General features: G+C 38.9%; 1 protein-coding gene across 1 annotated transcript; it reads right to left on the reverse strand.

Moving 5' to 3' along the window:
- On the reverse strand, positions 1-26,333 carry TRAPPC11 (trafficking protein particle complex subunit 11). Its single transcript, XM_076336450.1, has 29 exons — positions 26,041-26,333; positions 24,848-25,017; positions 24,345-24,415; positions 23,342-23,456; positions 21,135-21,234; positions 20,306-20,379; positions 19,982-20,078; positions 18,974-19,107; positions 18,485-18,632; positions 17,529-17,622; positions 16,099-16,178; positions 15,933-16,011; positions 15,797-15,851; positions 14,182-14,327; positions 13,045-13,106; positions 12,813-12,945; positions 11,948-12,078; positions 11,274-11,429; positions 10,579-10,766; positions 9,750-9,898; positions 8,078-8,199; positions 7,282-7,401; positions 6,860-6,925; positions 6,602-6,758; positions 4,843-4,951; positions 4,000-4,091; positions 2,979-3,112; positions 2,430-2,597; positions 1-1,000 (listed from the first exon to the last, which is right to left on the reverse strand). Exons 1-29 carry the CDS (start codon positions 26,242-26,244, stop codon positions 956-958), a joined length of 3,399 nt encoding a protein of 1,132 aa, XP_076192565.1. The 5' UTR covers positions 26,245-26,333; the 3' UTR covers positions 1-955.
- Between the last annotated feature and the right edge of the window lie 562 nt (positions 26,334-26,895).

Below are 26,895 nucleotides of genomic sequence, written 5' to 3' on the forward strand. Positions count from 1 at the left end.
TACTCTGTTACAAGCTGTTTATTAGAGCTTCACTTTGACAATAAATAAGGTATTTCCCAAGCAATCAAAATGTAATTATTTAGAAAGTTAAACAACTGAAGTTTTCACAATGCATTTTTTTATATACATGATTTACTGTATTTTAAACACCAGTTCATCCGGAGCTGTACAACAGTAGGATGTCCATTTTTTAAATTCACACAGCAGGAGACTAACAAGACATACCTTTAATCTGCAAGCTGTGCGTGTAAAAATAATCCAAAAATCATATCAGCTTCAGGTTGGATAGTCCAACTGTTAGGAATTAATCTCTCTGTTCACTAGACTAGCTGTTGGTGAATTCAAATTCGGATGTATGGCTTACCCAGGAGAAATAGTGCCTTTTAGACTTACAGTTTTAAAGAACTAGTAAGCCGCTCAATTCCAATAGTACAACGTAACCATTTGTAGTTTACTGTGCTACTGCACACCCAGTTCTGCCCTCCACACAAGTGGCACAGAACAACCTTCTGTAAAGGATGGTAATTTTCAATGTTGTAAATCTCAGTAATAGTAAGTACAAGCTTTGCACTTCAACTTACTGTTAATTACAAAAACATCTTTCGGTTTTGGTCAAATGAATTAGCATTTCTTCACTTAAATACTCAAGACATTTAATATGCCTTAATAATACTTTTAAGAGTTTGACATTCAAAGTTAACTTCAAAAGAATGTTCCTGTTAAATAAAGCATCAAGTTTTCCCCATGTTTATTCCTTAAAGAAAGTCTACGAAACACTAGTCATTTTTTGTTTGTGGGTTTGTTTTTTTTTTTAAACATTAGTTCTGCTAAGAGTTGCAATTTAAAAATAAAATTTAATTCTTATGGTTTGATCAAAGCTGTGTCTCCAAAGTGAGTTTTACATATTCTGTGCAACATCCCATTTTCTTTAAGTGCAGAGGTACAGGTCTCGAAGTTATGCAGCTGCAATTGAGTTATCATCTGCTTGTCGACCCTGAGGCTTTAAGAAAATAAAAAGACAGAGAATTAAAAAAAAAGGCAAAATACTAAGGCTGTTATGAAACTCACTTTGCAGTACATTGTGTTGATCAATGCAGCTCTAGTACACAAGTGTGGCATTAAGCCTATCCTTACTTTTAATGGTTTCCAGTAGTAGCACAAACATGGAGGATATCCAACCGAAATTTCAGTTTGGCCCAGTGAATACTTGGTAGAGGCCTCAGCTCCTTAACTGCCCTGTTAAATGCCAAGAGCATCTCCGTACACATTTGGACAGCTTAGCACAAGGCCTGGCTGATCAGAGTTCTGAGTATTACTGCAGTATAAAAAGCTGATAGTTATCAATGCATAAAACAGGAATGAGACTGACAGTTTCTTGGAGGAATTTTAAGCAGAATCACTAGATATGGGAGAGAGCAAAGAAGAAGTTTTAAGGAAGAAAAGACGTCCTTACAATAAGGTTTTTTTGAGGTCCTGACAACTCCAAAGCAAAAGCAAAGAATTCTGAAGCCTGAGAGATTCCACAGGAGCACTAAGAACACCACGCTTTTGAGGAAAACAAGCCTTTTGTACTGACTTAGAAGGACATCTTGACAACCAATCTAGAAGAGCCGCTGATTGACAGCATATGTAAAAAGTAAGTTCTGCCTATCTCTTTTGGCTAAAACAAAATTGAAAGAACGCCAGGCCTGTTTCCTGGAAACAGGATTACAGATGTCTGAACAAGTCCATCTCAAGTCATATAAACAAACTCTTCAGGCTCTTTGCTTGCTAAGAGTCTGACTAAAGTGAATACAATATTCTGGAGACAGCAGCAGTGGAACAAGAAAGCATTGGTTTGGGCAACTGGATTTAAATGATTCTTAAAAAGTCAAAGGAAACCTGTGATCTATTTTTCATGACATGATTGAATTGTCTTCAGTTGTACCACTTAAGAAAAAAATCTAGACTGAGCGATTCACTGAGAGGATGTGTTTTTAGAAGTTATTTAGGGAGGTGTGAGATGCCACAGTGTTTCTGAACCTAGTCATATGGGTTGCTCAAACACTTTTTTTTCAGGAGTGCTACAAATTATGGTATTAAAGTATTCCATTATATTTAGCTCACTCCATTGTACTCAAAATACAGACAACTTTAAAACTCATTTTACAGAGTAAGACATGGAATAACAGGGACAGGCTAAGCACATTCAGCTAGTTCATCTAATTGTAACCAAGTACCTGTTGCACTTAAACAGGTTTCCTAAGGATTTTGGCTGACGACACCAATGCACAACCCAAGATTCTTCAAAGCAAATAACTCTGTTACAAGCTGACCATTTTAGTCTGCTTAGAAACACTCAGCTTTGAACAGAGCTGGGGTGGTAGTCCCCAAAAACTGGGCAGGCCCACAGGGAGGCTTTAAACACAAAGCGCTTCTCACAGTCTTACCTTTACAAAAATATGTGTCGGTATGAATCGTCTGAGCAACTGATTAGTGAAGTTTGGAAATCGCAGCAAGTTAACATGAAGAGATGGTAACTGCTGATACCCAGCCATCAGAGGATAGAAGTTATATAACATTTCCTGCTGTGTGCCAGGAAGGATTCTTAATCGGATCTTAAAAAAAGAAAAGAAAAGCCACAAACATAGATAAGTCCTGTGACCAAAAGCAGTCCTCTGTTTACTTTCTATTTATACACTGTTTACTTTCTGAAGTTGGAAAGAATGCGACTATTTTCCTATTCTAGTTAAACTATTACTTCTATACTGAAGCACCACGCTACCTGTAAACAACATGACAAACGGCTCCTAGTCAGGCTTCCATTTAGCCCTTCTTTAAATGGAGTCTGCATCCATGTGTTCTTCCAGACAGAATTTACCATGCTTTAAACATCTAAAAAACGAGTTTGTCCTCTCCGCACATCAGTGTAAGTCTAATCAACGCATTCTTCACTACCAGATAAGCCAGCAGGATCAGTAGATGTGACAATTTTGTACCTGTTTAAGGCCAGAGAACATGAAGGCATCGCTGGGTTCCACTGACACCTCCACATCCTGGACTAAGTTGGTCTTATTTTGCAGGTGATATCTGACAGGTAGGGATTCTCGGACTCGACCAAATGATGGCAGATCTTTGGAAAGAAAGTACAAAATATGTTTTAAAGTTCCATACATAAAAAATAAGTCTAGTCTATTGCAGAGAGCAGTGAAAGCTTTGAAGAAAAAAGATACAATAACTAGTTATCTAAAGCATTTCTGACAAGATTTTTCAGAAAAAAAGGTTAAAGAACAGAACACAACTTCATTACAGCTTTTCAGTAACACTTCTTCAACATCTAGTTACAAACCCCCCAGCTGCTAACACTGTTCAGGAATACTAAGTAGGAATTCACTTTGGTTGCTGCTAGGTATTTTCAGCTTACCAAAACCTTATCAGATACCGTCAGGAAGCTCCTTCAAAATATAACAGGAAAGGATGGCGGAAGAATCTCATTACAAATGAAACCGAACTGAGGAAAGCATAGGAATTCTGCGTGTTCAGTGAGCTCTCCACTCCCCCTCTGCTCTTGTGCAGGTGAAGTGCTAGAAGAGAAACAGTTCACCTGCCCACAAGCAGCTCCAATTCTCCAGGCTGTTTCTTTCCTGGGATGCAGCCAGGGCGTGGGTGGATGAACAATGCTTGCCATAGGCATCTAGAGAAACCTACTGGGAAGGTAGCATCAGCAGAGGTAACTCTGGCCTCTGTGCTGCCACATTACACAGGTCGATCCATTGACAGCTTTTAAGAGAACGGCACTCGTGTAACTACCTTCCAGCTCTTCCCTTGAATTGAAGGGGGGAAGGAGGGGCAAGGCTTGAGGCAGTCTAAGCAATGATATAGTTTCTTTCACTAGCTCCATAATATCCAGCACCAGTTTTCTGTCTTTCGCTACAGTAAATGCAAGCTCTGGATGCTGTAAAAACTTTGGCAGTCCTAAAAATTCTAATTGGGACATACGTGTTGCCAAATTAATATTACCTGCATTAACATGGAGGGGAATACTCTCTACAATCACATGCGGTAGAGTGACGACTGTACTAACAACAGGTACACTTTCCACAGGTGAACTTCTGCAGGAAAAAAGTCAAACGCAGACCATGTTGAAAGTTATACAACATAAAGTATCAAGTAAGTACACCAAAAGAACATCACTTATAATTTTAGTTTAGTCACATATAGTAATTTCAGTGGTGGAAAGAAAAAACCCCAATCCTTATATTGGATTGTTTGAAGCGAGCAAAAAATGTGCCATAGCATGGAGATACAATCGCAAAAGGCAAGTAAGAATACTAAACAGCTCTAAAACTAAATAAAAGCAAACTAGAAGGAAGATATACCTCAACATTTGTCTTGGAAAACTGAGTGAATACATAAACCCACAACCTAGGGTGGGAAAACAGTTAGTTTTCCCATTTAAAAAGTTTTTTTCCCCACTATTGCAAAACTATTCCTTTGACTTGGCTTCTCAAGTGAAGTATTTCATGACTGGAGAAAACAGGGAGCAGAAGGTGACAAAACAGCTTTGTAATTGACCTAAGATCTTACAAAGAAGAAAGCTTCATGGAATGTTAAAACCATAACCACATAATATTTATCTCTTAAGTGAAATTTGTATTTATTCAAAAGTCTAACAAGCTAAGCACTAATTAGTAAGGTCTAAAGTCTAGACAGTGCTTGCTACAGGAAGATCTGAAACAAAAAAAGCTGCACCCTCCCCCCCCCCCCCAAAACAACCCACAAAACAAACACGCCCCACCAACTCACTATCACCCATAAAAACAAACCAACTTATTTCCTCTCCCCAGGCCAAGAGATACTTACCTCTTCCAGGAAATGATATAACATCCAGTTGCCACTCCACTAGCATTAGTAACTGGAGGACATCGAAGGCAAAAGCACTCACTGGCACTCTCACCTGTCTGTAAAACAACTATCAGCAAGATTTTGTTTAAAATCAAAGCGTAATCATTACTGCAGAAGCCACCAAGTCTAAAAATCCAATGTGACAAATACAAGTGTTCAGCCAGAAAGGCCTCTGAAGTGCTTTGCAAAGTATACCTACATAATATATAAATTCAGTAAAGATTGTGAAGTGTCCCAATACATGAAAGGGTGACATATATAAATATATGACAGTTTACCTTCTGAACGGCATTATGAGGTCTTTCATGTACATGCAGAACAAGTCATTGCAAATTTAGAGTTCATACACACACAAAAAAAGCAAAAAACCATCAATTCAAATTCTACACTTCTCCCACAGCAAATTCCAAGACTTCAGCACAAGACGTCTCTCATGTTTTAAAATGAAGATGAACACAGACATTTCTCCTCTCCCACCCAAATGGATGAGAGGTGGGGAAGAGAGGGAACACAAGAAAAAAAAAAATCTACTGGCTTTGAGTTTTCACTCTTTTTTCCTTCTATATTTTTTCCTGCAGTTGAATGAACTAAAAAAAAACCCAACAACAAAACACCTACTTTTTCACTTAGAGAGTGATTAAAAAAAAGTACTAATAAAATAGATGTTTCAGCCATTCAAAATCAGTCATTAATCTTTAAGTCTTACAAGGGGGGGGGGAATCAATCAAAAGGTGGACAGCTGAAGAGCTGGTATCTGAGGGGGTTCATACCTCCTGGCAGTTAGCTCTTTAGGAGCATCAACCAGAAGTCATGAAGCACAATGTGCCAGAGCTGAAGATGAAATCTCATAGTTTGAAGACTGAAAGGACCTGGGAAATAATTGCTGTTTGCCAGGTAACCCTTGAATCTACAGAGGAACTAGAGTCTTGCAAGTCCTTGATGACATGGGTTGACAGCTGCCCCACCATCAGGCAGCCATCCAGATTGCCTCATTTTATTTCAAGTTTTGATAGAATACATACATTTTCACATCTCTGACTCAACAAATGCAAAGACAATGTTTTGTTGGAAGATTTTGGATCAGCTATACTGCTAAGTACTCCACTTATTTGACTTTAAAGCTAACATACTGCACTCTAAAGGTTGAGATCTGTAAGGTTTTTTTTGGTTTGGTTTTTTTTTTTTTTTTTTTTTACATTTAAGCATTAAGTTAAACCGTGTTAGTATAAAAAAATGCTTACTTCTAACTGTTTTTTACAGCCTACCCTGTCTAGCTTCACGTTTTTCAGTTTCATGACTGCAATCATGGACATGGATCACTTTAGCCTTTGGATGCTGCCTCTATCACATGGTAAAGTGTTTGCATTTCAGGAAGTATACGTAGCCCATAAACACTGGAAATATTGGGTATCTTCATGTGGATATCTAAGAAGTTGCATATCAGAAGTACTTTCAGGTGCTTTCCCTTACGTCTGTTATATTTAGAATTTTGGTTACCATCCGTTATTCAAGTCTATTTACTTGATCTACCGAAGTAGAACTACTCTTTGAAGCATATGCGGTCTAAGTTGTGTTCTGGCAAGCAGCTATAGTATTAAGCAGCTTTCTTCTACTTAGAGTTTGATAAGCAAATGCTGTTTAAGGTGTCCTGCTTTCTTACTCCCAACTTATGCAAGAAGTATCCTACTAATAGAGCGCATAGTCTAAGAAAACTTACCATTCTCCACATAAGATTCCAGTTGATCTACTGGGGTCATGGAAGCTGACAGCTGTAGCTGGCTGGTTACAATAGTGAGAGGCCAAGGAGAGGCACTCAGGATGTCTGTCATCAGTAAAAATGGTATATCTGCAAATACTCTGTCCAAGTGCTCCAACTGTCAAGACAGACACAAGATCTGGCTATTTCTAACTAAACAGGGTGCGACTATTGAAAGTGGTGCGATTCCAAAATATCAACAACTTTTCAAAAACATACCTTTGTGGAGACAAATTTGACAGCAACATCAAAAGGAAATACCGTTTCTATGGTTACAGTTTCATCCTGTATAGGTAATGAAAGGGGTGGGAAGAATAGGGTAAAAAAAGTTATATTCAGTTTCAGACCTGGCTACTGATGTCAAAGGTTACTAATGTAAAGTTACTTTTAATCATCATTTTAACTAAGTCCTCCCCAGGGCAGAATGTATCTTTAAGATATTTAAGAATAAACATAGAAAACTTTTCTTCTGATTATACTTACGAAACCAAAGTAAATTGGGCTACCATATTGCTGATTTAGCATTTTTTTAATCTACTAGAAAGGCTTCTAAGAGAGTTGGAATTACAGCCTTTACATTGAGAATATTTCTTGTGTTTCATGAATGTATCTCCAGCAATTGGTGCATCTTTACGTCCTACCCGGTGACACTTGCAGAGGATTTCTTTCCCTTCAACGGTAGTGTTGATTAAGTAAGAAATGTAAACCAGAAACATTCTTGCACCGACTGTTCCACAACGAATGTATATTGGTTTTTCCAGCTGCAAAATGAAGGAGGTAGTATGAGCCAAACTATACCTCAACTACACTCATTAGGCCTAGAGCTGTCCAAAACTTGTTAATCATCTTACTTGGTCCAAGAGGGCAATAGTAGAATGGGTATCATTTTGACCATAAAGAATCTCCTACAACGCATGATCTTAATCATGCAGTGAATGATTTTAATCAGAGTAGCACAGCTCCAGTCGCTTTGCTACTGATGCTCGTCTGTTACTTAACAGCACAAGAAAAGAACCATTACTGTGTAATATATGATATACCCGACTTCTACTTTACTAGTCACAATTTCGGTTTGGTGCAACATCTGCATATTTGATCCTCTACCACACTGAATCACACTTGCTGACTATTATTATCTACTGTCCATTAGGCAGTGCATTTAATTAACAGTTAAAATTAGCCTCCTTATTTTATTTCTTATCTCCCAGCTGTATCATCAGTCCCAGAATATACCTTTTTCCCAAATTCAGTCCAAAAAGGGATATAGCTAAAGAAATACTAAACTACAAGTAAACAATAGGTAAAATATGCCATAAGTATTCCATTTATCAACTCAGATATCTGAAAGTAAACATAAAAGTCCTTCTATGAGAATCTTTTATTAGTTGATCCCCATTTTCTTAAGTGTGATATAGAAAGAAAGTTTTAAGCTTTCACCTTTTCCCCTGGTTGCAAGTCTCCTACAGGGATATCAGGAAGCAGTGCAGGAAAGGAGTCATCACACGCATCTGTTCCATGAAGAGTCACCTGAGTTTTCTGAGTCAGGTTGGCATCTTGCCCTAGGATTAAAAACAGTCTTCATACCCAACACAGGCTTATATCACTGAAGCATGAAAGCAATAACTAAAAATAGTACGATATTCATCTCAAAGCAATGCATGAGGAATTAACATTGTTCATTTGGTTGAGGAAATCTTTCAAAAGTACCAGCAGAGGGTAGATTTGACAACACCTTAAGTTTTCTAACTCGGAGGGTTCACATCCTGCAATGTTTTTGTTTCATCTATTTAGGCCAAAAAAAAAAAAAATTCTCAAAAATCAGAAATCATATCTAGATGTTCCCTACCACATACAGAACACAACAACATGATTATGTGATCCAAGTTTTTCTTGGTACTCTATATGAAGTAAAAAGGAAGTTTCACTGTTCTGTGATCCTTCTGTTTTCAAGAGCATGGCTTAATGATTTTACATCTTTTTAAAATTGTTCTTTCAAATCTGTGTTGAAAATACGTAAAAACAAGTGTATAGATGTTAAATGAAACCATTTTTCAGTCAGACGTTGACTAGAACAACGGCATTACTGCAATCATGTCGGATAGTTTTCAAAGCAAAACAAGCCACATCTTGCCAAAGAGTTGCAACTGTGGAAAATATATCACCTTCCCTATAAATGAAATGTCAAATTTCAATTGTTCTTTTAATGTAATCAGCAAGCCCACATTGCATATCACGTGTTAAGAGTCAAGATCAAGTGGTGAAAAAAAGTAAAAATCAAGACCAACTATTAAACACTGCTTTAGGAGCCAAGCCCAAACATCCAATTAAATAAGTTTAAAGAACACTCCACTGACTTTAATGAGCCATACAACCGTATAGGGAATGTGGTTCTATTTCAGAGTACACAGCACATATTACATTCTATATGCTAGTGGCCTAAAAATATTTTTACCTTTTAGGATAATTGCTATAAATAGGCGTACCAAGTATAACATTTGGACTTCACATATTGAAAACTGTCAGCAGCTATATACAGCTAACTAGGACTTAGACATAGAATATTTTTCCTTTTCATTTGAAGCAATACTGTCTCAGTTCTCCACTGCTCCCCAAATTTCAAGTGGTTTAAAAACCAAACCACATTGTCCAGAGCAGGGAAAAAAAGCGGGTGTGGGGAGAAAACCCAGAAAGACTATACCTAGAAAACATTTATCTAGCACTAGATAAATGTCTAGTCTAACGTCTAATGCTTTCATCTCAGCAAGAAAAAGATCTCTCTCTTGGGAAAAGAAAAATTAAGTTATGAGCAAATTAAATAAAAGGTTAGGAAGGAATACAAAAGTCTCCATGTTTTCTTTCAAACTTGTAAAGACTTATCTTTTGAAAACACCCACGTAAACACTACTGACAAGCAGCGGTTAAGATAACCATAACTGAACGAGTTTGTTAGCTCTTGTTCTTACCAGTAGTATCTCATCGTTCCCAACCTTCACTCTGGTTTGGCTCTTAATTACTGCAGGAGAGCCATTTACTATATTTCTCTGCATTGCATCAAGAACAAGGAGTCAATTAGGAGACTGCTGGATTAAAAGAAAATAACCCCAAATACCTGGCTTTAAACCTGCTGTAAGCTTAACATCTTTGGCCACTGTCTCCTCATGTGACTGGACTGTCACAATCAAACAATACATTTCATTAGTCAGGGCAGGAGGTTCATGACGGAGCTGAACAGAAATGTTTGGCACTCTAGAAATAATCCTTTAAGAGAAAAGACACAGTTACTGTACATTTCTTAAATAACAAGTTTTTAAGCCTAGTTTGAAGGAGATTAAAACAGCCTATTGTTTAAGAGAGTTCTGACTGGTGGCCTATTCCACTAGGAGATGCGAAATTCCTGAAAAGCAACATGATGGGAACAACTCTATATAACCAGATTGGAACCCCAGTAATAAGCATTGACAGTTCAGATGTTCTGCCAGGAAAGAAAAAAGCACCCACACCAACAGCAGTCAGATTTAGTTCTTTTGAATACATCTAAATTAGTGTTAGCCTATTCATTAATAATTATTTTTCAATACAGTTTCTTAGGGATTCTTTGTTAGTGTGATGGCTCTTGTAACAGAACAATAACACCTCCTAGTTTGCACAAAAATCTGGGAAAAGTCTGTCTAGCAAAGTTAGGTGAAGGGGAGAACTAAAGCATACTTGGTAGGCTCAGAGATCAGCGCAAGCTTTTTCTGTACTTCTAGCTATCTGGAGCCTCTAAAGTCCTAAAGAATTAAGATAGTACCTATCTTACCCCCAATTAAGCAAAGACATTAAAAAGCTCATATTAAAGAAGTCCCAACAAGTCTTTCTTCTTCTTCTAGGCAGAGTGACCACGACTTTGCAGGAGACTCACAATGATGTATCATATATATTTTCAAGTTTTTACTCACATAGTGCTTGCCTGAAGAGTCAAACTGTCCCAGTGCACTTCATTATCCGGAAGCTTAGGTCTTCGCCTGAAGGAACGTGCTGCCTGCAATGCTTCTTGGGATGAGGCAGCATCTCCACCTCCTCCACGCCAGTTCAGAATCACACATCGGCCAGATTCACCTCCCAGGATCAAATCCACAGAGGTGATCTGATAGACACAAATTTGAACACATGCTGATAACTTTGTCTTCAGATCACCTACTGTAACAATACAGTTTTCCAACATACACATCTTTATTGTGCCTGTATATCACAAAAAAGCTTCTGGCAGCTTTGCAGACTGAAGACACCTCACCACTCCAGGATTTCATTTAATGAAACAGTGGTGGGAAAAGAATCTGTGCTCATGTGTGTGCAGTGTAGTATTTTGTAGTTTCCTACCCTCCCATAGTGCTATACTACCCCCCCCCCCTTTTTTTTGTGTGTGTGTTGCACATACTTAAAACAAACAAACAAAGCAATACTTAAGTTTGTGATAATTTTTTGCTTTGGTATTGTCAATAAAATCTTACTCTCGTTTTTGGTACTTAGTTTCAAGTATTCAAACATTTTGAACTGCAGTGACATTCGTAACTGGTGCCAGATCAGAGGCAGCTTTGTAGTTTTAAGTTCTTTGTAAGCATCAGTAAGAAAGGTGTAAAACAACTTGACAAACCTCAATCTTCTTTCCTACATCTTCAGTTTTTGCAACAAATTTGAAAGTGAACTTTCTCGTTTTGCCAGGGACTAAGCACATTGTTCCTTGCGATGACTGTTCTAGAATATCATTTTTTTGATAGGCTTCTTCTACCACACAGTATTGGTTGTAATCCTACAATGGAGGAGTAGGGAAAAAAGTTGATAAATCCAGACTTAAGACATCTTTAGAGAGTAACGGTAATACAGCAAGTGTTAAGGCTCCGTGTTACTGAATCAAACCATATGGGTTCTTGCTACTTTTCACACTATAGAAGTTAGACTTCGCAAGTAATTACAACGCAGTTCTTTGACACAAGATATCCATTACATTAATTAATAAAACTATATGCAAGAACATCAAGAGACATAAGACATTAAAATGGTCCTTCTGAAACTTTACAGAGCTTCACAGAGAAACAAAGATAGGACAGACAAACTAATCAAACTGCATTTGGGAGTTTTATCACAGTATCATTATACTTGTCAAAAGTGATAACGCAAAAAGAAAAAACACCTTTCCAACTTAAGTATTAACATGATTTTTTGAAAAGAACTTTTGAATTTTTTTATGTTTAAAAACACTACTAGATATTATTCCATTCTTATAATAAGCTTCTATCACTAGGTCAGAGATAAATAGAACATAGTTACCTGATTATTGAAACTGATGCAGAGCTTAGAAAACCTGATAGGATGAGGACAATCAGCTCTCAAGTATACATCAAACTGCACAGGAACATCAACATGAAAACTAGGAGCAAGAAATTTTGCTTTGCACTGCACTGGAATTAAAAAAAGAAAAAATAATAAAAACAAAAAAAAACCCAAACAGCAAGAAGTAGGTGTTAAACACATCAAACTACAACGTTAAATTCCAGAAGCACACTCTTGAAATAATTGTGGTAAGGATTGTTCTGTGTATACTCTTAAAACTTCGGTTTGTATGCAAGCGGGACAAATTTGGCTACTAACATTATCACAGAAAGCCACTTTTTTCAGCACTTGACCAAAACCTTTGCAAAGAAGAGGAGAGGCGGAGTCCAGCAGAAAAAAATAATCCTGTACACTTAGATGCGCTTCTTTTGTAGGTAATGCTCACTCATGCCCCCTTTCTATGGGGAGTATTACTTTGCACACATTCTGCCCTCCTTCTTCAGAATCCTACTTCAAAGCACGCCAGAGTGGCAGAAGTCTTTCAAAAAGCAAGGGTTTACTACTTCTACCATGTTTAAAGGCGTAGGTAGCCTCAGCTGAAAGTTCAGAGGTTTTTTTTCCCCCCTCAGACACAATGCTCAAAGGATTCTTCTTTAGTAATCTGTAGTGGGGATAGGAGATGGCTGGCTTCTCTCATGATTTCTTATCTTACTGAGTTAGATGAAGAACAGAGCAGCGCTGAAACAAGAGTTTCAGTGTTGTTGGCTTTAACGTACACTTTATATTTTTTCCTAATTAGTTATTTTCAAGAGATAACTACATCAAAATTTATGATCTGGTGTAAGTTTGCTTTCTTACTTACCAAATGGTATAAAATCTTGGACTTCTATTGTAAAAACATTACTGCCTGCCAAGGAAACACGGTCAGCCCACAATTTTTGTGATGCTTTCACAGCAGCAGCGTCACAATCAGGTTCAGGATCAGGGCTTTCATTCTGTATCCAGATAGAAGATGACAAATAACAATAAAAGGTTACCAAACACTGACTGCTCTTAAGATTATTTAAAAGGGTAATAGGAGTTTTGCTACTTACCATTAGAACTTTTATCAGATTTTTTTCTATTCGAGATTTCTGATCTTCTTTAAGAGTAGATGCTAGCAAACAGAACAAAAACAAAGATTACAAGACACAAGCGTGTCCTCTTACTATCTTTCCTTTAGATTGCATCTTTCAAAAAAGACATGCTGGGGGAAAAAATTCTAACATCCATCTACCAGTAATGAAGGATTCATTCAGTTTTCAGAACTTCCCCCATTTTAAGTGTTTCCTCTTCCACTGGAACCAAGTAAAATATTTTTCGGTTGGACAAGCGTTTCATAATTTATTGGAGGAAAACCCCAAGAGAATAATGCCTATACCTTCTTGTTGTTTACATTTAAAAACAGAAGAAACAGTAGAAACCAGAAAAGTCTGGGACATGCAAAAGGCAAGCTTGGATAGTATTAGGAACAACAACTAGAGAAGGTGACAGGAAGAAAAAAGGACTAATTGATGAAGAAAGGTGGGTTTGTCTCATTGGTTATTCTTTAATACAAAGCAGAGTAGCCTGGCTAGCTAACAGAAGACGCAAACCCACTTTTACCACACTACCCTGATAGTGGTATTAGTTAGCAATTTGGGGCACAAAAGGATTATTTCTGCAATGTCAAGTAACAGACATTATATGAAGCAGAGTGCTTGCATTATCACTATGCAGCCACCCTATGTCACAGTCTTTCCCTAAAACATACCACCTGCATATTCCATCAGCAGAGTTCTAGTAAAAAAACTGAGAAGCGTATTTGGGATTTCAAAGTCCAGAAAAACGGTGCCAGCTTTGTTACTTACTAGGAAAAATGTTTTTCCCCTTTAGCTATATTACATTCTTCCCCCATTCCAAAGCTCAGGAAGTTCCTGTTACATTATTTGAACAGTCTCAAACAAAGCTCTGTGCCTCAGATAACCTGACACAGCCTATTTGAATGCAATGAATTTTATAATAGAAGAGCAAGAAAATTCAGATTCCAGCATATGAGAGAAGGTAGTAAAAATTCAGCACAGGTATATGGTTATTTTGTAGTCAAATCATTTGAAGTACTGTAAGCACTGTCTGACAATGATTTGTCAGACTTGCAAATACATGTACTTTAATTTTTCTGTATAGGCTGAGTATATTTCTTAAAAGAATACCTCTACCCAGTAGCTCTAAAGAGTATGTTATATAATCTTTTAGCTGGGCCATCAGATATGAACATTTGAGAGCTGTCGTCAATATGGAAGTGAGAAGAGTCCACCATCCTTCACTGCGATATTCACACATAACATAATCCAAAAGCCTGCAACACAGTAAAATTGAGAGAAAAACAAGTTAGACACACCAATATTTTCTTAGAAGCTCGCATTTATTTGGTATCATTAACACAAAATTCATCTTCACTAATACAAATGCTAAAGTCTACTGTTTACATATGGCAATGATTTATTGAAAACAGCATGAAATTATTGTAAAGAAACACATTTATTTGATGAATTGTCCATTTCAGGCTAGAACAATTTTCACAAGAGAACAACAGGAAAACTTACCTGTCTTCACATAAGGAACTAGCAAAACAGCAACTGGACAGAAGAGTCTTAGTCCAGCATTGCATTAAAAATATGCTTTACTATTGAGTATGTGGTAAGTTTTAAGAAAAACAACTCAAAACCCCACAATAAAGTCCCCTTTCAAATTGAAGAATTTTAATGTTCCTTAAGCTGAGATGTTTCTTTTCCCTCCTACCTTCTATCCCCCTGCTCCCTTTGAAGGGTTTCAAAGAGCTACAAAGAACACATGCATCAATCTTTACCAGGCAAAACTGCCCACCTTAATATGATTTTAATACTGAGCAATGTTTGCTATTGCTAGCAAAGCAGAGAAGTTAATTTTTTTAAACTCTGTTCAACTGTTCAAGACAAAAGTTTCTGCCTACTTCAGAAAAATCTACCTAAACATAAATAAGAAATGCTTGTTCGTATAAAAATTAGGCTTGATACAAATTGATCTGCTTATCCTAGCCTATCTTCTCCTCCATGTAGCTTCCAGTAAGCTAGTAACAACAGTAAACACATCTCTTCTACCTCAAACATACCCCCTTTACAACACGTGATCTTTGAAACCTAATTAATGAAAACATTGTGGGACTCCTACTTAACATGACCTTGACTCTATTTCCCCTTAAAAATACAAAGTTAAGAAACTAAGCATAAGACACATCCTTCAGAAAAGATGGTAGCTCTACCTCAGCACTAAGCTTTCGTAGCTCTAGTCATTAGTAGCAGAAAACTACACCAATAAAAATAATTCCTTTTGCTAATTCCCTGGTATATAAACAAAAATCAAATTCAGCTACGTTTCCATATTTTTTGAATTTTGTAACTACAAAGTCTGTAATTAACTGTAACTATATTCCCATTGCAGTAGCAGGCAAGTTTCAGAAATCACTTCTGGGAGAGAGAGAGAGAGAGAGAAAGAGACAGACAGTACTCAATCAGTGAGCTAGAAATAAATAATATTTGCCCAATAAGGCAAATCCCCACAACAGCTTACAGCAGGAAGTTTTTCTACTCTAATAACTGACTCATCATATTTGTTTTGCTTTCTTTGATATAAGTGGAGTTCATAGGCTCCAAAGCTTGCACTTTTTCCTTCAAATCCAGGTACCAGGAGCATCTTAGATGAGCTTCCAACATTATTCCATAGCAGTAAGACATGGGGTCTTAGTGAGAAGAATAGCATGTGAAAGAAGCAATCATGGATGGTACTCACTTCAAAGCTTTGGCATAATCTTCAGCGTAGTAATATTCTTCTCCCATTTGAACCACTGATAAAAAAAAGTATCAGATCAATACTGAAAGTCTTTGCAAAATTAATTAAAAAAATGCATCCGATTATCTATACTCACTCAAATGACTTTTCATTCTTGGACATTTGTATTTCTTGAACTGCGCGACAGCATTACTCAACAAAGTGATTATTAGCTCCTAACAGATAAAACCATTACCGATATCATTATATATGCAAACATTAGGATAATGTTAGAAAACTTTTTTTTGTAGAATAAAACTTACCGAGTGAAGGACATTTTTCTCTTTCAATTGTAGGGATAAAATCCCCATCTTCTCCTTTTCAGGATCAGAAAGATCAAAGCCTGCATAAGACAATGAAAAATCCATGACATTGGAATTTTGTCCAGACCCAAAGCGAACTATTTATGTGGAGAGCTATGTGCAATCCAAGCTCCAACTCAAGCACACTCAAATTCTTAAACATTCTTTTGCCTAGGAGACAGATATATCGCTTTAAGAACTCATCCACCCTCTGTGTTCTAGAAGGGAAATTCTGGGACAAATATCTTGCCTTTTGTTTAAAAGAAGTTATCTGAAGCTACCCAAAAATAGCAAATCACAGTAAGAAGACCTAGTCTTTAGACTGCATCTATTAACATTTAAAGTGCCTATGTTAAGACAGATTTGTAGCCCTTTTCCTATCTGATCTCAAGTAAGGATTCAAGTTTATGCTTCTCCAGCAGTAGAGAACGCCATCATACAGAGAACTGTATAGGGCTTTAAAAGACTATAAACTCTTGCTGGGACCAAAAAACCTGAATATATTAACAGGTAAAGTTTCTCTTCATCTTAAACTATTTAACCTTGGCATTAGATTCTAACTAATTTTAAAACAGTAACACTTGAAGATAAGAGGTTAGACGGTACTGTATTTACAGTAAATGAAATAAAGTCTTTAAAAGTAGGCAGTGATAAAGTGGCAAAGCCCAAAGGATATGCAGAGAATAAAGAATAGGAGACCAAATGGAGAGGGAGAAAGGGAAGTAAACCCACAGTCAACAATGAAGACCTCAGAACTGCATGTGTATTCACACATAGCTCAAAGCTGTACATTCAAAGTCTGAATTTCTGAGAAAACATCCTCCTTAATAGGAAAACCACAAATTCCCTTCTTAGATTAAAATCTAGTCATTGCATCCTCTCAATCCATTTCAAAATCCAAAAAGCTTTTTCAGAAAAAAAGTCACGAGTTCCTGTCTACAGTTGACAAGATACAGTATGGATGGCAGGATGAATTTGTAACAGTCGCATTCAGGGACATCGTTACTTTTGCTGTATCCAGTTCTCCAACTTCTCTTCCCAGGAATAATGCATTTCACTGCAGTCAGGCATTTCTGCAGCACACTGATTACAGGTAGCTTAGGCAGCAATAGAAACAAAGCAGCAGCAGAGCTTCACTATGGCCTACGCGACTTTGCTGAAGACCTGATCCCGCATAAACCTGAGGTTCCTTTTTCTATTTGTTATAGAGATCAAACACTTCCAGTTGACACCTGTTCAAGTTGTACCAACTAACAAGAGAGTGAGGTCCCAGCTCTGCATCTGGCTCTGTGGAAAAGGGATTATATGCTTATGCCCATTAAGTCAGCTGGCAGGATCAGCAACTAAAGAAGTTTGTCTGAACTCCACAGATACAAGACACAGAAACGTACTTAATATACCCTGCCGCCACGGTCTTTGCCCATAGAAGTCAAGCACTCCAGTTTGCGTTTCCAGGGGATCCGGATTGGGATATATCACAGAGGACTGTAAATTCAGCAAACATAGACGTAAAAAACGGTTCGTGTTTCATTTTAAAGCATTAAAAGTGATCTGATGCGCCAATACACATGGACATAAAAGAAGAAATTTGCTTTAAAACATAAAACCTTTCCAGCCACCTGTATAAAAATAGTACTTCAGGAAACCCAAACATTTTAATATTTCTCATTAATTCAGTCTGACATTCTACTTCATTCACCTTCATTCGTCTCAAATACTGTTAAAGAATAACTGGGTAATCCTTTTTAAAACTACTTCCTAACAAGATAATCCAAGAAAAACAAATAAATAGCAACAATAGGAATAAAGACATTTTAAAATAATTGGGACATGTCAGCTAGAGAGTAGCTACATATAATTAGCATGTATGTTTAATCAACTGCAGAGATCGATTTTCCATGCAACCCTTTCTGCCAGGCAAGTGTCAAAAAAACCCAAAACAACCACCACCACCACCCCCACACACACACTCTAATACTAATGCTCCTGTTTCTCTGCTTCCTGTAAGTCACCAGATACAGTACACGTATAGAGAAATATACTGGAAAAAACATAACAGTAAGTTTTCAAGTATCCAGATGTAGAAAGCATTTTTTTTTTTATAAGTATTTTAAAAACATGTCAGAATTATCTGTAATAAAATAAACACTAACACATTTGTTCCAGAGTAAACCTTTCCAATACATAACAAATACTTGTAATGTTGGTAAGCATCAGAAAAACACATATCCTTTCCTTGGATTTCATTTACACATATTACAGATTATTCCACTACCATTTGAGATTAAAACATTAGCTAATTTACTATCTGGTTACTTGCAAAGCATTTTCTCCCCTCCCAACTTACATCATGGTTACAAAGCATACTTGCTAGTTGTTTCCGTTCCTGTGCATAGTAGGCTGCCTGCTGGTAATAGAAACCTGGATTCTGAGTTTGAATTGCTGTCAATCCCAGCTTAATCGCTTCATCGAACAAGTCACCAAAAGCCTGAAACCTATTAAAAAAATTCATAACCAAGATTATGTACAGAACAGCAATTTGAACTGAAAGGTACATTTCAATTAAAAGTTTTGGTTATTCTTAAGACAGATGATACTTCTCTGAACTTTTGCACCTAAGTTCTATGGCTGCATTTGTGCCATAGCCTGTTCATTCCCAGTGAAAAGTGGTCAATAATCCATGCAAAACAGAATGAGAGCATACAATTTTTATGATCTAGTGTATCTTTCTTAGATAAAGAGCTCAGAATTTGCATCTTGCCTAGACAAGTAAAATAGTGAACTTCATAGGGTTATGTAGGAACTAAAACAGAAACATTACTAAGCAAAAACATACTGTTTAGACATCCAGGCAGCATGTTCAAAAGCCAGTTCTGCACTTCCTATTTTTTTCTTGCACAAGTCAATATGTTTCCTGAACTGAGCAATTGCATCCAGTGGAGTATTATGCTGAAAACAGAGGCGACAGATCTAGAAGAAATCAAAATAAGAGGAAAAATAACTGTGTTAGGCTGCTAAGGATTAGCTTTAAAAAAAAAAAACCAAAAATGCCACCCATAAAAAAAACCCCAAGCAAACTAGTTTTACATATTTCTGAAGAGGTCAAATAGCATAGAAAAGAGAGGGAGAAAAACAGATGTAAACTATAATGTACTACACCTGAAACCATGTGGTCCTCTACTTCATCTAATGTTATTTTTCCTCCCCTTCTCCCTCAAATCATCAGTGGAAGAGTGCATAACTCACAGCCAAATTCAGGATGGAACTACAGAGCCACTAGGAAGATCATTATCTTTGAAGCCTGCAGTCCTCAAATGGAATTTGATGGAGTCCAAGTCCAGGATTGTTGTAAATGGTGGGACAGGTTTTTTATTTTTTAACCTAAAAGCCCCCAAAAGACCACAAAAGTATGGTCTGATTCTTAAAGAGTTACTTTCTTCCTCCTAACAAGCAGTAACTGAACTATACTGGCTTAAGCTTTGCAAGAAGACAAAAATATTCAAGGAACAAGCAACCCTTGTTTTCCTTCCCCCTGCAGAGAGTGAAAGAGAGTCTAGTCATCTCTGCATCTAGAGATGCAGATGAGTCTGCATCTCAAATGAACTCCAATCCTTCAAGATACTCCCAAACTTCAGCTAAGGATCTCTCTCTCGTGTGGAATTCAGGAGTCTTTGCAAGTCTGAGTGTAATTGGTATTCCACTGACAGCTGTTTCTAATCCATCTCCTTAAAAGCAATATAAAATGGAACTTTTAAACCTTTACACATTAAAGATGCATCAGTTTTTTGTTTGTTTTTTTTTTTTTAAAGTAAAGGTTGTCAAAGGTTAGAAGTACACTTGTTACCTTGTAGTTTATAAATCCTGCCATGGTCTTGATTTCCAGCATGTTTGTTTCATGAGCCCTCAATTCATGCACAAGATTATAGGCAGTTCTGTAATTTCTAAGCAGGAATACTTTATTAGAATTAAATCATAGATGATAATAAAATCTAAGAACAGGATTGCCGAGAGCAGAAAACAGCCTTCCAATCAGAGTGTTCTTCCCAGTGAAGAATTCACCCCTTACATACATGTTTAAATAATTTTGCATTCAGGAAAATATTTATCATAGTCTATGGCTTAGCAGTTATTTGTCATAGAGAGGGTGGGGGAAGATTACGAGTCTTACTTGAGAGCATTCTGCGTATCCTGTTTCAGCTCACTGAAGAATGCTATTTTGAACTGGTGTCTAACAAATAAAAGCTGCAAAACACAACCAGTGTATATCACTCACAAACATCTGAACATACCTATTACCTACAAAGCAGATACAGGTGATAATTTCAGAGGTTTACATAATATAGCAGTTGACTTGAAAAACTGACTATGCAACTTGCAACTGTTTCCTAATAGTTCTCTCTGCCACCAGGACACAGCAGTGATCTTTCAACAGATTTAATCTATTCCAAGCCTTTCGCCCTAGAATAGGGGAGAGGCTTTGTAACACCCCAAAATCTCTACACCAACAGTATCAATTGTTCGTTCAGAGCTCACCACTTGGAGCCCAGCTTGCACGAGAGAGAAGCTCGATCGCAACAGAACGTTGTGTGTCTGAGCACGTAACAATTTGAAAAGCAAGAGCTAAAAGCCAAATCAAGGGCAAGTTTAAGTTTTGAGCTTCTAACGGAAGGACTTCCCACAACTTGTTAAGATACCACATTCAAATAGGTTAACCCATGTAGAAAATTTTTTTTTTCTTTTCATCAGAGAACTTCATTTTTGGCCTGTGGCTCTTCCTCTAAGGAAGATGTGAAGACGACAAATAAACATAAGAACAAAACCAATCAAAATCAAACTAAGTTGCAGAAAATAAAAACAGATTTACTTTCTGTACTAGGAGAAGGTATCTCAAGTTGGAAGGGGGAAATAAAAACGTTTAAGCAACAAACAACCCTTATTTTTATGTTTTAACATGCACTATAACTTGCATAGTATTTAAAAAAATAGGGTAACATTACCTGATGAGTGGTTTTGTTCAAGAACTCCTTATGAGATTTAACTCTTCGTATTTCTGTATAATAGTAAGTTTGTGCATGCTCATAGAAAGCATTTTCCAACCTGCAACAAAGTTGCTCATAAGTTTCACTAAGTTTTTCCCACATACAAAGAATTTGAAGAACTTCAGAATAAGTTACTTTTAACCATGCTTATTTTAAGGTTGGCAAAAGAAGCTTGAGGTATTACTAAACTCTTCTTTAAGTTACCATGCAGGGTAAGAGTTTGCAGACAAAAACTCTTCACACAAAGCCTTACACAGGGGTGGCACAAAGTAGAACAAGTAGGTTCAAGTGCCTTATGGATTGATTTCTCATACAAAAATCTCTAGTATTTAACATGAGAAAGTCTGAAAATAAGCTGATAGGATTTTGCAAGACAACAGAGAGTAGAGAGATGCCTCAGTCAAAACAAGTAAATTTTGCAGAGGCTCCTGGGATAAGTCTGAACAGGTCAAGATCTTACTTGTCAGACTGGGGGGGGAGGAGTGGGAAGGAAAAAATAGCAGTAAATAAAATTATGAGGGCACAGACTAGGTTTCATCATTCTGTCCAAACATCAACAGCTACCTGGGCTGCAGAGGTAACAGTCAAACTTGTGTTTGCAAGATAAATAGCCCAATGGCAAGTCACAGGGGGAGAAGAGAAAGGCAGAGGCCCAGAATACTTAATACAGTATGAGGCTGAAGAGGATCTAAGAAGCATATGCTGTATGATCAAATTGTAAGGAGTAAAATCAACTAGAACAAGACCAGAATCCAGGAGAGGAATACATTCAATAGCACTGATGCACACAGGAAATAAAGGATGAAGTACCAGTTCTGTAATTTGGCCAAGAAGGGATCACTGCAGACTTTGACTAAGGCAGATCACAACTTGTGTTCTGCTCGCCACACAGAGAGGATGGCAATCAAAACAACGGGACAGACCAATGGACAGCAACTGTTAACCATGAGTTCAGTCACAAAAGGAAGACAAGATAAATTAAAGTCTAACTATTATACTTATTTTAGCAGTATATTGCGGCTGTATAAGAAAAGACAAGCCAGTCTGAAAGGTAAAAAAAGAAAATATTCTCTTTTACTACTATGACATCTCAATTAAAAATGTCAAAACAAAAAGATTAATACCAGGAATTCTGACATGATTATACGCTCAAACATACTTTTTTAAATGTGCATGAAGAGCTATTAATCCCTAATGATATAGCCTTATCTTCACAAACTTGGAGACAGTTGCAAATCACATACCAAAATGCAACTATACGCAGTTTGCAAAGGCTTACGCTAGTTAACATGCAGTAAACGTTCCCTCTTCAGCACTGAGCAAAATATGAAAAACTAGAAGTAACAGTTACTTTATTATGATCCATTCTAGTAGCTGTTTATGAGCAGCGTGGATACACAGCACTGATTTATGTTGAGAACTTTACTATTTGTATATAAATACCAGGGTGAGAAAAGGAAGAATTAGTCTCTCAGATCATGACCCTTCCTCTCCCTAAGCATATCTGGAAAAATGAGAACTAATCTTAATAAACCATGATTTGCCTTAGTTTGAGCCCTTCTTTTTAGGTCTACACAAGACTGTCCTTTCCCTGTTCTGTTTTTGAAAGGCCTTCATAATTTATTTGAAGCTGTATTCCCTGTAAATATTAAAACAGAAAGCACAAGAAACGTAAAAAATGACAAAGACATAATATTTGCAACCAGATAAATGACACTTAGCATAAATAGAGAGATACCTATACAGCCAGGAAGTGGGGGGGGGGGGGGGGGGAGGAACGCAGAAGTAAAGACCTGCTAATACAGTGTTACATCTAACAAAACAGTTGTAGGGAAAATTATTTAGAACCAGCAGGGCCAAAACCACTGCAGAGGTAGAAAAGCCCACTTTGCCTCTACCTGACTTGACAAAAGGAACGTCTTGGGATATCTAATAATGTTTCTTCAAAAGCAAGATCTCTGACAGTCGTCACTCAGCCTCACAGAGAAAGGGGAGCTGTGTGGAATTCATCAGGTTGCAGAATAACCTGAATAATTCCAGTGAACTGATAAAACATTCACTGCTGGTCTACAATCAGCATGCCACATTGTAGTCATCCCAACCTATCAACTCTCTCAACGCCTCCGTTAGCAAACAGAGCAAAATAGTGTTTTACAGTCACTTACCTTATAATATAACCAACAAGATGATCAGTGTGTGGAAGTACAAAGAGGGATTTTCCAGAAAGATCACAAGCATTGCATAAAGCTGCTGCCCTCTCTGATGCAACAACATCTTCCCCTAATGAAGTCAAGGAAAGCACAAGTAAGCAGTATGCAGTGCTGCAATGTCAAACTAGCTCTAAAAGCTTGACCAGTACAAGGATTGGAAAAATCTAATACACATAAAACTGAGACCACATTCTTTCTTACTTCTTTCAGAGTACTATGTGCTTCATCCAGCAGAACACATTGCAGAAACTTTCTAGGAGTGGCTTAGCTAGCAACAAGGTAGAAGTATGACATAAATTTTTCATCTCCCTCACAGAATTAAATAACCTGTGTCTTGAAAACTACTAAAGCATCCAGAAAAGACAAACACATATAGCAGGTAGAGGCTGGGTGTGTGTGTGTGGGGTGTGTAACAACAACAACAACAAAAAAAAAAAGGTTTGCCAGACACCAGAAAGTATGCAGCTACAGCTGAAGCAGCAGCTCTACGGAAACATAAGGTTAAAACATACCAATTTCACAGCTCCACTTGACTCCAAAATCTTATTGATTAAAACTGAGTTACACTAAAAGGCGTCTGTAGGTACCAAATACCCTTCCTCTAAGTTCTCATTGCTTTTACAGCTCTTCCTGATCTCAAGCAAGGTTTAAAACACAACTTACTTACAAAGAGGCATGTCATGTGTGCTACACTAACATACCATTTTTTGATACTGCGTATCGAAAGATGGACTTGGACTTAAGAGGAAGAAGTTAAGGATAAAAGTATCAAATGTTTAGGGTCAACTGCCCTGAGCACTCTTCCCATTTGTATACCTTCCTGCAGCCGCAATGCATGTCATGTATGTAGGTGACATTATATTAAGAACTGCAGATAATGTCAGAAACGATAGTCAGCTCAGTCTGTCAGGCCTTCTGAAAAATGAGATCATCACAACTGTGTGCAGTTTGCTAGTACCTGGAGGTAACGGTGTTTTTTTCTGAATCAAAACCACAGCAACTTTTGTATTTCTTCCCTGCAAACTTTGCCTAAAATAAAAACAACAGGGCATGGTGTCAAGGTTTCACTTCTTATTTGTGAATAATCAGGACAAAAAGATATTTCAGTCTAGATGGGAGCATTGGAAGAACGCTATATAAGAAATAAAACCAAACACAACAACATGTTGCATCATCCACAGAATGCTGTGTTCTCTTCTTTGTTCAGATGGGACAGAACAACTGTGCTGAGTTTAGCTAGCAAAATTTCAGGGGCTGTTTTTACTTAAATGACTTTTAAAAATAAACCATTAAAAAAAAAGTTTCTTTGCTGTCAGTTGTACTTCAAAAAGCAAAGTTCAAGCTTCCCTTAATTTGTGTCTAAGAAAAAAGATTTATATATTTTAGAATGCAAAAAGGATTCTGCAATTCACATTTACCATTACCTTGTAGTACGTTATGAATCAAGTGAAAAAACTCTACCTGACAATTTCAACTCGAGTAGCACATTCCGACTGTTTTTCTTTCCATTGCGGCTCATCCCAGTCTAGTTCATAGAACACCACAACAAGTGCTGGAACCAAATTCAGGTGTTTGTTCATCCAACCGGTCTTCAGGATTCCTTTTGGAATATACCATTCGTAGGACGTCCTCTGAAAATATTGAGGTTATTAAAGCAATCTACCAAATCCATTTACCAGCCTCTTCGTATAGCAGAAGATGAATACAGAGAAGCCTCTATATTCTTGTCACTTGTGGATATGTTTGTCATCTTTCCTTTAACGTTCTTCCCCTCAAGCCCTTGCTTCCTATCGAGTAAGACATACACCTCACTCCCTGGCATCAGGGCCTGATGCCTGAGATATCAGCAACAAATAACAGCAGATTCCACGTAGACTGGAGAAAAAGGTCAAGTTTATAAGCACGTTTCACACACTTTCATGAAAAATTAGGATTATTTTAAAAGGGGGCTCTTGACAGGCTCTCAAACAGAGCCAGGAGAAATCAGTTAGGATTCTTGTTCCTTACCAGCATCACAGAATTATGTAGCTTTCCAAGGGTTAAGCCCATTGACATTGCTTCCTAACTGCCGCTGCAAAGCAGAAAGTAGAGCTGAGAGATTCTCTCTGCTGCATTTCACTTAGTTAAAGGCTTTACATTTTTTTCAGAATATGCCAATTTCAAATATCTAGTTTCTCCAGAGTTAAACTTTGGGTTTCATTAAAGCTCAAATTTTACAAGTATACCTTAATGCTGAGTAAAAGCAAGTACTTTAAAAAGCAAGTCACACTGGCCTTCTCTGCTTCTCGCTAATGAGCTAAGGCACCCTGGTTTCCTACACATCCACAGCACTCCGCCACAACGCCCTTAGCTTCCCCTTAGCCCTGACAATTTTTCTCAGGCTTCAAGCTCCCACGCTTCCCCTCCAACAGCGGGGGAAGAGACAGCAGAAGTCCGCCCGAGCGGCAAGCACTGCGAGTGCTGCTCAGCTGCCTGTAAACCAGGCAGATCAGACCGGCCCCTTGCTACGGCCCTTGCCCTCAGGGAGCCACCAACTCCCGCACCCCGCCCCCCGAGCCAGCCGCTGGCTTTTGCTACGCGGGCAGGGGCTTGAACCCCGTGAGGGGCGGGGCCCGCCAGGGCGGGGAGCAGCCGGGGCACCCGCCGCTCGCTACCTTCGTCCTGCACTTGGGGTACTCGTGGTCGCCGGGGAGCACTTTGAAGGAGATGGGGACGCGGTCGGCTCTCCGGTTGGCGCAGAAGGCGTCCCACACGGCCCGGTGCACGGCGTTGTATACCACGTCCAAGCCGGTGAGGGTGACAAACGCCATGGGCCGGCAGCACAGCTCCACCGGGAAGTCCCACTGCGTCGGGGTCATCCTGCGCCCGGGTAGCCGGCCTGCGAGGCGGCAGGGGGGCGGCTCTCAGCGCGGCGCCTTCGCGGCCCAGGCCGGCCGGTCGTCCCCGGCCCGCCCCGGTTGCAGGAGCTCCCCGTCGCCGCCGCGTCGGACCCGTCCCCCCCCGGGGCGCCGCTCACCGCCGCGGGCTGGAGCTCGGCGCCGGGCAGCGCCAGCCGGGAGCGGCCCCGGGTCACGGGAGGCGTCGGCGAGCAGGGCGAGGGAGGGCCGCCGCCTCAGGAAGCGAGCGCCGGGCATCGGAAGGGCAGCAGAAGCGACCAATCGGCGCTTCCGCTCTACTGCCGGGCCAGTCAGAGAGCGCCCGCGCGGTGACGTCACTGTCGAAGGAGCCAGTTAGCTAAAGAAGGAAGAGAGGAGAGACTAGCGGAGCCGGCCAATGGGAAGACAGGGAGGAGGTGACGACTGGAAGAGGGGACCAATAGCAGCGAACGACCGGGTGACCCGTGCCGCCCTCAGGGGAGGTGTGTCTGTCGGGCGGGGCCGCTCGGGCCTCCCCGTGCGACACCGGCGGGGCCGCGCCGCACCAGCGAGGCCCGCCTAGCCCCGGCGGCGGGGAGGCAGGCAGGCAGGCAGGCAGGCAGGCAGGCAGGCAGGCAGGCAGGCAGGCAGGCG

Source organism: Aptenodytes patagonicus, chromosome 4 (assembly GCF_965638725.1).
Source record: "Aptenodytes patagonicus chromosome 4, bAptPat1.pri.cur, whole genome shotgun sequence".
NCBI classification, from domain to species: Eukaryota; Metazoa; Chordata; class Aves; order Sphenisciformes; family Spheniscidae; genus Aptenodytes; species Aptenodytes patagonicus.

Bases quoted from the DNA above. Each gene is read 5' to 3' on its own strand.
- TRAPPC11 (XM_076336450.1), bottom strand. From the start codon at position 26,244: ATGACCCCGACGCAGTGGGACTTCCCGGTGGAGCTGTGCTGCCGGCCC. The intron at 19,108-19,981 runs GTAACAAGTGTA...GATTTCTTCTAG, and splicing joins CAGGATTTATAAACTACAAG to ATCTGTCGCCTCTGTTTTCA. The intron at 14,328-15,796 runs GTGAGTACCATC...ACTGTGTTGCAG, and splicing joins GATTATGCCAAAGCTTTGAA to GCTTTTGGATTATGTTATGT.